Raw genomic sequence first — 10,829 nt, 5'->3', positions numbered from 1 at the left:
AAAATAACGGTTTTTTTCACAGGGCAATGGCTCTTGTCCCCAGTGCTGGCTCTTGTGCCCTCGGGCTCCACACTCTGAAAGGGAAAGAAGTCACCAAGCAGCTGAAGAGCCACACTTCCCCTCTTCCCACAGAGCCCTTGTGCTGCCCAAGGGGACAGAGCTGGGAGCAGGTTGAGTCAAACCACCCACCTTGGGCCACTACGGGGAAGGCCCTGCAGGAAGTGCGCACGGGGGGGCGGGGGGGGGGCACAGGGAGAAGACAGGGCCACCGGCCTCCACAGCCCCAAACACACCGCAGGAGAACTCAGCGTCCCACAACTGGAGGAGGAAGACCCCCAAAGGGCTGTGAAGAACTGACCACACCCACTGGGGAAGTAGGCCTGCCCCCCAGGGAAACCCAGCACTGCCTCCGGGCTGTGCATCCCTGGGCAAGCCGGCCACCTCTCTGGACTAGTCCATGAGCCGGGAAAAACTTTTCAGAAACAAGAAGGTACCTGCCCGCACAGAGCTGCACCCCCAGGCGGGGCCCTGCACAGCAGATTGCAGGTTCTGACAGGAACCCCTGGGGTCCTGGGGTCCGCAGGCTCCCTGAACAAGGGAACAGAACCAGCTTGACTTGCTTCACAGTGGGGCGCAGGCCCCAGCACCCCTGGACCTGCTCTGGCAGAGTTCCACTGGCCAGGCTGCCAGCCGTCATGTCCCACCCCCAGCAGAAGTGCACACCTGCCAGGCAGTGCCCCATGCTCCGAGGGCACACAGCAGCACCCTCCGTCCCATGTGTGGATTTGGGAGCCAATGTCCTCATTGTGATTAATCTACCACAGTCTCCAGATAAAATAAATTCAGGCATTTTGCTGAGCACACGTTCATAGGTCAATGCTTCTCCGATGTGTTCTCAGAGATCTGTAGGTTCCACAGGAATTAATATTTTTTCATTCCATGGTAACATTTAAAGAAATTGGGTGTCAGTGTTAAAGGCAGAGCTTCCCTGTTTTCAGTCCTAACCTGCCAGGGACCTGAGACCCTCATGCTCAGGGCAGGCAGGGTGTTTTCTTGGAGCATTTCCCCAGGGAAGAGAGGCAGAATTCTTTTGGATGATTTACAACTAAAAGTGCCTCTTTTTGTGGGCTGGGGTTGTGGCTCAGTGGCAGAGCAGTTGCCTCAAACATGTGAGGCACTGAGTTCCATCCTCAGCACCACTCAAAAATATAAATAAGCAAAACAAAGATATCGTGTCCATCTATAACTAAAACAAAAACAAAAACAACAACAACAACAAAATAAATTTTTAAGTGCCTTTTCTCACTCAGGGCAGTGTTTCCTGTTTGTCATCTCCTGGCACTAAGCCAGCCAGGTGGAATGTGGCGGGAGGGGCCCTTCCCCTTCCTGGTTCTCCGCGTCCCGCGGTCCCGCGGTCCTTGGTCCACGCTCCCGCCATCCCTGGGGTGGATGGCGGAGGGAGCATGCCAGCTGTGCCGCCCCGACGATATCGAAAAGCGCCGTGTGCCCGCCAGGCGCACAGAGATCCAGGTGTGCACACTCCCCTCCTTTACGCCAGCCAAATAGGTCTGAACGTAACCATCCCGAGGCCCGCAGGGCTGCTCCACCTGTCGGGGTGCGGTGCCCTGCGCTGACCCTGGGGGCTGATGGACAGAGGGCAGCTTGGTCCGGTCCGCCCCCAACACTGTCCATAGCAGCATAATATGGGGTCATTCCTCCCAGCCTGGGCCCCCACCAGTTCTGGGCAGCTGCCCGCTTGGCAGACTGGCCCCATGACCCTGGGCCTCCGGGTGCATCCGACGTGGGCACCACCGGAATTCAGGGCGCCCCGGATCTGGGAGGCGTCCTGGAGGGAGGGGCTCCCGACTGGGAAAAGGGGCCCAAGAGTCCACTTCGACGTGCTCAGCTGGGGTCTCCGAGGCCTAAGGGTGGGGGCGAGCAGAGGGACCGGACCGGGGGCGGGAGCAGGGGCGGGGCGGGGCGGGCAGCGGCGGGGCTCGCGCGTTATAAGGCGCGGCCCAGGCCCGGCCCCGCGACGCCGCTCCGGAGCCGCCCTCCGCTCGCCGCGCGCATGGCCCCGTCCGGCCGCCCCGCCGGAGCGCGCCTGCTGCTCGTGTGCGCTGGCCTGCTGACCGCCGCCGCCGGCCTCGGCGACCCGGAGCCCCGCGCGCCCGCAGGGAGCCCCGCGCGCCCGCCGCCCGGGGCCGCGCCGTCCGCCCGCCCGGTAAGACGCGCCAGCCCGGGCGGGGACGGGGCACGTCGGGCAGGCGCGCTCCGCACAGCCGCTGCCGCCCGCAGCCCCGACCTCGGTGTCGGGGGTTCTCCTAGTTAGGGCTGGGGTGTGGCTCGGTGGCAGAGCTCTGGCCCGGGGTTCCACCTGCACCACCGCCACCACCACCCAAAGAAACGACCCACCAGCCACCAGGCGGGGAGGGAAGTGGGAGAGACCGTGCCCAGCGCTGCGGGCCAGTGACTAGCTTCTGGTGAAAGTGGGAAGAAAATCATTTTGAAAAGGGGTGAGCAATGACAGGAGTGCTTCCCCGCCGCTCTGAGGAAGGGACAGCAGGGTTGGGGGCCCAGAATGATCTCCTTCGTGCCTATGTTGCCTTTTGTCCATGACTTCTGGCCCCTGAGGGGCGATTGGAAGCCCTGCCCTGCTCCTTTCTCCCGGCTTTAGGGCTTGAAATGCTGGGGTGGTGAGCCGGTGGGGGAGGGCGTGGCCATAGGCCTGGAAGGGAGGGTTGATGGCCCTTCACTGGTGTCCTCTGGGTGGATGGGGCCTTCCATTCAGGGCAGTGAGGGCACCCAGGGTCTCTGGACTGAAGGTGCTGTGGGCCTCACACAGGGAAGCCTCAGGCCAGATCCTCTGTCCTAAGTATCCACTTAGGACTATGCTTAGCCAAGAAGGGGTCAACTAAGGAAGGTTGGAGACTGCAGCCAGCTCTGGGGGGTCCCTCTGCAGGTACCTCTGCGGAGCCCTTCATCCCGGAATAAAGCCACATATGCTTAGGCATGGGCCAAGAACTCAAAGGGCCAGGCAGACAGATTCAGGGTCACTGGGAGGCAGAGAGAGGCTCAGGGCTTCTAAGTGGGATTTTGACCTTGGATCTCTGGAGGGTCTAGGTGTCAGCAGACCACTCTCCTCTCTTGCCCTGCTGAGGTTCCAAGGCTTCTTTCTGAGCAAGTCCTTACAGCTGGAGACCTTGGCCGGTCGGGGCAGCTGCCCAGCCCACACCAACACTGCTGCAGACCCAAATCCTTGGGCCCCAGACTACACACTGCAGCCCTTCCTCCAAACCAGCACAAGTCTAGTCTATCCACAGGCCACTGGCCCAGCAGGGAGGGTAAGCCCAACATCCCCCCTGGCCTGTGTGGGAAATCCTTGTGCCACTCAGGATACCATGAGGCTATGCAGAAGAATCACCAGCAACCATCAGCCCTGTAAGATGTGGGTGTCCTCTGTAAGCCCTGTAAGGTGGGGGTGCAGAGGGAGGCCCTCTGAGGACTGTCTGTCCACCTGACTTTCTTCCAACACCGAGCCTCTATCTTCTCAGCACAGCAGCCTGGCCTGTGGGTGGTTGGCAAGCTCCCAGAGGAAGGCCCTGAGTCCCTGCAGAGCATTGGGAACCCATAAGGCCGGGACTTGGTGGCTGGGTCTGTCCTTGACAAAAGGGCCTGGCCAACTCCGACACCTGGGGTCTTGTCACCAACCACTGGAGCCCCATGACCTCATCTGAGCCTTCTTGGGCCATTTCCTTCCCAGCTGGCACCCCTGCCTGGAACCCAGCAGGCCAGAGGCCTTTCCCAGGAAGCAGGTTCCACCAGAGCTTTGCTCCACATTGAGACTTGTCAGATGCTGCACTTGCAGGAATGGACATTTCTGGAAGTGCCATGTCCTTGCTTGGGTCAGAGGCAGATAGGATAGCCCCTGCCCCTGTGCCTCATGCCCGGCAGCAGCCCTGGTGGCATTGCTTTGCTGGAACTTGTGCCAGTGGAGGAGAGAGAGCAGGGTCTGTGGCAGTCGAGGTCTCATTATCAGCTGCCTCTTCCTGAGCACCAGTGGGTGCTGGTGCTGTGATCCTCCTGGTGACTGTCAAGGACAGTATGATTGTCCCAGTGCATCCTGAGGAAGCCCTGGACAGGCTAGGCAGCCTGCAGTGCTGATGCACATGTGCAGCAGACCCTGTGCCCCACCTTCCTCTATCCGCAGCAGGGCCTGCTTCTCGCACCGCTGCAGTCTGGGCTGTGGTGTGACATGTTCCCCAGGAGTTGTCCTCCATGGGCCAGAAGGAGAGGGGCAGGGGCTGTGCTGCATTTGAGAGCACATGTACAGGGCCAGGGTGCTAAAGGAAGTGCTGCACATGGTCACACCTGTAAGGCACGCCCGAGCAGGCACCAGGTGAGGGGGACCAACCTGCCGGGCTGGCTGTGTTCCAGGAGCCCACCACGGAGCCAGCGCACAGTGTCGACCCCAGGGATGCCTGGATGCTCTTTGTCAGGCAGAGTGACAAGGGTGTCAATGGTAAGAGGAGGAGCAAGGGCAAGGCCAGGAGGCCAAAGGTGAGTAGCCTGGACCCCTTGCCTCTGGTGTACGCACTCAGCTCTGAGACCTCACACCTGGGGCAGGGATGCAGAGGAACTGGCCAGGCCCGGGAGCCCTGAGTTAGGGCCTGGTCCTCACCACTCACCCACACCCTTGGTGTGCCAGGCCCTCTTCTCTCCCCTGTGTGTCCTGGAGAGGGGCCTTGCCCAACTGTGTGGAGTGTGCTGGAGAGGCCTCTGCTGGGCCCTGCTCTCACTCAGCCCTGGGCCTGGCCTAGGCTGGGACTCGGTGCTTGGCTTAGTGGCTAACTCCTGCTTTGAGCCCCAGTGAGGGCTGTGTCCTCTGAGACAGGAGCTTCGGGACAGGGCTGTGCTGCCCATACTGAGCGTTGGGCTTCTCTATCCATGGAGAGCCAGTCTCACTGTTCCAAGTGTGGAATGCCAGCTCTGAGCCTGGTGTGCAGAGAGGTGCTGCGCTGTTACTGTGGCTCGCCCACCCGCTCTCCTTCTGAACCACCTGACCCTGCCCCAAGCTGCTCCATGCAGCAAACTTCCTCCCTTCTGTGTTGGGTCCTGACCCAGGCCAGTGTGGGCTCCTGGAAGGCCCTGGACACTAGTACTAGCCAGATGCATACTAGTGTCTTGACTGACTTGAGGTGCAAGTCCCTAGAAGCTGCCTGTAGTCCCCCTCCCTCCAGGAACACCAGGGAGGGGTAGGCCACAGCCGGCCACAGGCCTACCCACAGCCAGTCCCACATTCCTGTCCAAACCCAGCCTTGAAGTTGCCCAGGGCCAATAGCTTTCACTGACTGCAAGGGGTTGAGATCCCACGGCTCACCTGGGAGGTCAGAGCCCATAGCTACTGGGTGCTCTCCTGCCTGTGTGTGGCAGGAGCTGGCAGAGGGAATGCCCCTGGCACCCAGCTGCCTCTTCATATGTCCTCACAGCCAAGGTTCCCTTCCAGCTTGGCCTGCCAGGGCCCCCGGGACCACCTGGCCCCCAGGGCCCCCCAGGGCCCCTCATCCTACCCGAGACACTGCTGAAGGAGTTCCAGCTGCTGCTGAAAGGTAGGGTTACCACCCTGGCTATCTTGTGCACCAGGGTTTGGGCATCCATGTTTGGGCAGAACTTAGCAACTCAGTTCCTGAGGTGGCACCTGACTGGCCCAGCCTAGGTATGCCAAAGGTAGGGTCTGGGGGTGGGGGCATGGTGAGGAAAAGGCTTCACAGAGGAAGAGAGGCATACCACCAAGTGCTCTAGCTGGGAGTCCAGAGTCCTGCCCCAGGGTTGTGGGCTGCAGCCAGCCTGGCCCATATCACTTACCGGCTCTGGATTTGTTATGATGAACTGGGCCATTTCAGACCCCTCCTGTTCAGAGTGCTGGTTTTATTTTTTTGTACCAGGGATTGTACTCAGGACCGCTGGACCACTGAGCCACATCCCAGCCCTATTTTGTATTTTACTTAGAGACAGGGTCTCACTGAGTTGCTAAGTATCTTGCCGTTGCTGAGGCTGGCTTTGAACTTGCCATTCTCCTGTCTCAGCCTCTGGAGACGCTGGGATATCAGGCGTGAGCCACTGCACCTGGCTGTGCTGTTTGTTTTTTAATACCACCTCGGTGACTAGAGAACTCTGCGTGATTGCCAATATAGCTGCAGTAGTAACTTACACGCATCTGCTTTCCAAAAGAGGCCTGGCTGGGGGAAAGGGTGCTGGTGTAGGCCACACCTGCCCCAGAGAGGGGGCTGTATGCCCTGTGACCAGGAGCTGGAGGGAAACTGCAGCTGCAGAATGGGAAGCCAAGACTCCCCAGGCCTTGCAGTCGAGGAGGGAACTCCAACCTTTGGGGTGGGCAGGTGAGGCAGCCCCCCATGAGCCCACCTCACTCTGTGCCAGGCGCAGTGCAGCAGCGTGAGTGCACGAAGCCTGAGCCCTGCATTCGGTGTTCGGCTGAAACCACGGGCTCAAGCCCCGCCCCGGGCTCCATTGAGGATGAGGCAGCGGCCGGGGACATGCTGGCGCTGCTGGCTGCGCCCCTGGTTCCAGGCCCACTGGCTAGGCGTGTGGAGGCGGCCTTCCTCTGTCGCCTGCGCAGGGACGCACCTGTGGAGCGCCGCACACTGCACGAGCTGGGCATCTACTACGTGGTGAGTCAGGTGCGTGGGCCCAGTGGGTACACAGGACCAAGCACCTGGGATGACCGGCCTTGCACCCCACAGCCTGACTCCGAGGGTGCCTTCCGCCGCGGCCTGGGCCTGAACCTGACCAGCGGCCAATACACAGCGCCCGTGGCTGGCTTCTACCTTCTGGCTGCCACGCTGCACGTGGGTGAGGCCCGGGGCGTGGGGGGCCGCCCACCGCCCTGGCTCCTGCCGCTGTCACGTGACCACCACCTGCCCTCCCCGCAGCACTCGCCGAGCAGCCAAGGCACAGGCCTCTGCGCCCCGGGGACCGCTTGCGCCTGCTCATCTGCATCCAGTCTCGCTGCCAGCACAACGTGTGAGTGGGCCCTGCCCAAGCTCTGGGCGCACACTTGGCCTCCCCAGCCCACCTGGCGGCCCCCTACCTCCGTGCCCACTGCCACTCTATCCTGCCCACTTCAGGGTACACCCGGGAGACCTGGTCCTTCCCAGCCTCTGCCTCCTTGAGCCCCCTAACAGGGAACTCTCATCCAGGGGCCAGAGGGAGGCAATAGCGCCACCTCCTGAGTGGCATTTCCTGGCCACCCCTACCCTGTGAACTTTCTTTCCCATGATGACATCCATTCCTTATGGCTAGTGTCCCCATCTGTACTGCATCTGGACCATGAGGGCAGCCTCTACCAGCTCCCTGTCTCCCTGGCACCCGGACTAAGCCCAGGCACACCACAGGTGCTCTGCATGTGGGGAGGAGAAGGTGCAGATGAACAGGTGACACTGAGAAGGAATGGCTCTGGGAACCCTGGAGTGACTGGCCTGACCTGGCTGTGTATCACCTCTGCCACACTCCCACCTCCATCTGCACCAGCAGTGTCCTGTCTGTCCTCAGAGCCAGGCCTCTGCTGCCCTTGCTCAGCCCGGCCCAGCCATGCCCTTGGTGGGTGTGCATGTGGCGCTGGCTTCCCCCCCCCCCCAGACCCCTTCAGAACCTGCCCACCGTGAACAGGCCAGGACCAAGCACTTTGCTGGGAATGGTGACAGTTGCTGGGTGACTGTGTCCTGTGGGGACACTGGGGCCTGGAGCAGGCTGTCTGTCTTGGCCACAGCTCCCTGGAGGCTGTCGTGAGCCTGGAGAGCAGCAGTGAGCTTCTCACCATCTCAGTGAACGGGGTCCTGTATCTGCAGGTGCGTGGGGCCAGCTGGTCTGTGGGGAGCGCTGCCTGGGCTGGAGCCATAGGTGAGGGGTCCCGTACTGTGGTGGGTAGGTACTCCCAGCCACCTAGGCCCTCTGTGGGGCCTGGTGAAGCGTGAGCCTGGCGCTTCATGACACCTGGCCCACTGCCACAGCGGAAGCCTGTGATGTGGCCGTTTTCTCCAGAAAACCCCGAGTCCTGAGGGGATCTGCCAAGTGGTAGGGATCTATGGTGAAGGTGGATTCATTCAAAAGGAGGTGGCGTGTGGAGTGACAGCGCTGGTGGTCCTCAGCGCTCTGAGTGCCACGGTGCTGCCGACAGCGCCAGGCCAGGCCTGAGGCCAGCCCTGCATCACACGAGCCTGTCAGACTCTGGATCCCACTCTGGCCTGGGCGGGGGCTGGCTCCCATATTCCTGAACTGTAGGACACTGGGGAGAGCTCTAGACTAGGTGCCAGAGGTGCTGGGTTCAAGTCCAAGGCCTACCAATGCTTGCTCTGTGCCTGGGCCCTCTTGCTGCCCAGGCAGAGTGGGCAGGGGCAAGGGCACTGGCCCCAGACATCCTGCAGGCTGTCCTGGCCTCAACCTGACCGGCACCCTTCCTGCAGACGGGGCAGTATGCTTCTGTCTTCCTGGACAACGCCAGCGGCTCCTCCCTCACGGTGCGGGGTGGCTCCCACTTCAGTGCTGTCCTCCTGGGTGTGTGAATGGCCACAGGCAACACCTAGACAATTGGAAGGACAGCCACCCAGGTAAAAGGAAGCCCACCTGGAACTCTGCCCACACTGGTCACTGCAGTTGGGCCCAGAGCTGGCCACTACAGGTGGCCCTACAGAGGTGACACACACCAGTGGTTCCAGGACCAGCAGTGATGTTTTGAAAGTGGAAGATCCCTCTGGGCTTCACCTTGGAACCGTCCAGCATGCCCAGTGGCACTGTGTGTCCTCGGCTGTGAGCTAGCTCCCACATGGCCCCACACAGCTCAGCTTTCCTGGGGCCCATCTTTTTTGGCCTTCTCATGGGCTACAGAGAGCCCTCTGCACAGGGCTGATGGGCACCAATGAGAAGTCAACCACACATCCTCACTGCATACTGGGGAGCCAGGCTGTCTGGGGCAGCGGCCTTGCCCACCACTCACCTGCTGACTTGGGCTTCCAAGCCTCTGTGCCTCTCCCCAGCCTTGCTTCTACCTGCCGTGAGCTTCAGGGACCTGCTTGGCCCCCAGTGGCCACTGAACTGAAGACCTGATGTGGACTCTTGGCACAACTGCTTCAGGAACCAGAGGACGGCTGGACAGGGAATTCCTTCTGGAGGACAGCAGCTCCCAGAGGCCTGGCTCCCAGCAGCTGTTTCCCTGCCATGTGTGCCAAGCTCAACTCCCAAGTCCTCCTTGCAGGTGCCTCGGCAAATGAAACCACACTCCCCCCAGTGATCCTTCAGACAAGGCCTCCTGGGCCCACTCCAGAGGCCAGCTGGTCAATAAGACCCTTTTCCATCCCCTACCAGTTGACAGATGGGAGACAGCCTGCCAGCCCAGGCAGCCAAAGCAATGGTACAGGTGAACTGACCACTATGGGCCCCATGGGCAGGCCTGGTCTGATTCTCGGTAGGACTTGTATCCACCCTACCAAGAAGCACCAGGCTGGCCTGGGTCCCAACTCCCGTGTACTTTGATAAGGGGGTGATGTGGCCACACCCATCCTGGATTTCAGTTTGTTAACATAGTTATCTTTTCCCTTGAAAGAGCTGCACACGCACATATTTGCCCAATGTAAGCATGTTACATAGTATAATGTTGTTGCCAGGAAGGAGATATTTATATAACTGACACGTGTTACTGTGTGATGTGACCACACAAAGCTATTTTAAAAAAAAGGGGATGGATCTGAGAGTCAGAATCTTGACCCTTTAGCCCTAACCACCAGGAGTGCTGAACACCAAGGAGATGCAGGTAGTCCCCAGCTGCAGGGTGGGAGGGGACTCCCCCTGCATGGGCAGGGGGGACCTTGCCAAGGATGCCAGGGCCAAGCCTCACCCAGAAGGGAATGGGCACTTAAGAGAGACACAAACCACAGCCTTCAAGACACAGAATGACACCTGGTTCGCTGTAGGAAGACATCTACCAAATAAACTGACAGACTCGAAGGTGCTGGAGTTCTGTTCTTCCTGGATGCCACAATCCAGTGTCCCAGTCCCCAAGCAGAAATGGATACCTACCTTTTGACACTGTGGGGAGGGGTGGCTCCGTCAGCTCTTTGTTCTATTTATGGTCTTACCACGGCAGACCCCAGGTTTACACGAAAGGTTCACATTGAAGAGCCAGCTCACCACCAGGACTGATGGCTGATAAGCCGTGTGCAGTGGGTGGGGCCAGCGAGCACCACAGACCATGCAAACCATCCTAGGCCCAACACTCAGAGGAGCCAAGAGCTGCTTTTAAAAAATGACAGTTCTGGGGACTGGGGTTGTGGCTCAGCGGTAGAGCCCTTGCCTAGCATGGGCGGGACCCGGGTTCGATCCTCAGCACCACATAAAAATAAAATGCATTGTGTTGTGTCCATCTACACCAAAAAATACATATTAAAAAAATAAAAAATGACAGTTCTGTGTGAGCACAGGCTGACATTTGACCCATCCCTCACCTTACACAGCAGGGCCCTCTGGGCTGATATTTTCAGGGTCCACCTTGGCTACAAACAGACCTGCCAGGGGCCTGCCAAAGTCGTATTGGATGGCACATGATGAGCCATGCCCTTTGAAGACCCAGGGGAGCCAGACTAAGACCTGCTAAGCCAGCATTCCAGAACCCTTCAGCCAGACTGCAGTGCACAGGAGATGGAATGGGCCAAACTGTTGCCGGGGCCTGGCAGGGCAGGCCCCTGAGGGAGAGCCTGGTATATGGGCCTAGCTCTGGCCAAGCCCTGGGCTCCTGTAACAATTTTTAACGCTATTTCTGT

The 10,829-nt window shown here is 60.0% G+C and overlaps 1 protein-coding gene across 1 annotated transcript; it reads left to right on the top strand.

Moving 5' to 3' along the window:
- Positions 1-1,449: 1,449 nt before the first annotated feature.
- On the top strand, positions 1,450-10,017 carry Erfe (erythroferrone). Its single transcript, XM_046457009.2, has 9 exons — positions 1,450-1,530; positions 1,739-2,224; positions 4,378-4,560; positions 5,507-5,609; positions 6,439-6,689; positions 6,762-6,870; positions 6,951-7,041; positions 7,787-7,865; positions 8,481-10,017. Exons 1-9 carry the CDS (start codon positions 1,450-1,452, stop codon positions 8,577-8,579), a joined length of 1,482 nt encoding a protein of 493 aa, XP_046312965.2. The 3' UTR covers positions 8,580-10,017.
- Positions 10,018-10,829: the final 812 nt, after the last annotated feature.

This window comes from Marmota monax, unplaced genomic scaffold (genome assembly GCF_021218885.2).
Source record: "Marmota monax isolate L192 unplaced genomic scaffold, Marmota_monax_Labrador192_F-V1.1 WCK01_AAM20220418_F8-fsc00230, whole genome shotgun sequence".
Lineage (NCBI taxonomy): Eukaryota > Metazoa > Chordata > Mammalia > Rodentia > Sciuridae > Marmota > Marmota monax.
The sequence above is the reverse complement of the archived record's forward strand: the minus strand, read 5'-3'. Positions and strand labels throughout refer to the sequence as shown.

What these genes read in the sequence shown, in the direction of transcription:
- Erfe (XM_046457009.2), top strand. Translation starts at nt 1,450, where the DNA reads ATGGCGGAGGGAGCATGCCAGCTGTGCCGCCCCGACGATATCGAAAAG. An exon ending in CCAGGCGCACAGAGATCCAG is followed by an intron (nt 1,531 to 1,738) that starts GTGTGCACACTC and finishes GGCCCCCACCAG; the next exon opens with TTCTGGGCAGCTGCCCGCTT. An exon ending in AGCTGGGCATCTACTACGTG is followed by an intron (nt 6,690 to 6,761) that starts GTGAGTCAGGTG and finishes TGCACCCCACAG; the next exon opens with CCTGACTCCGAGGGTGCCTT.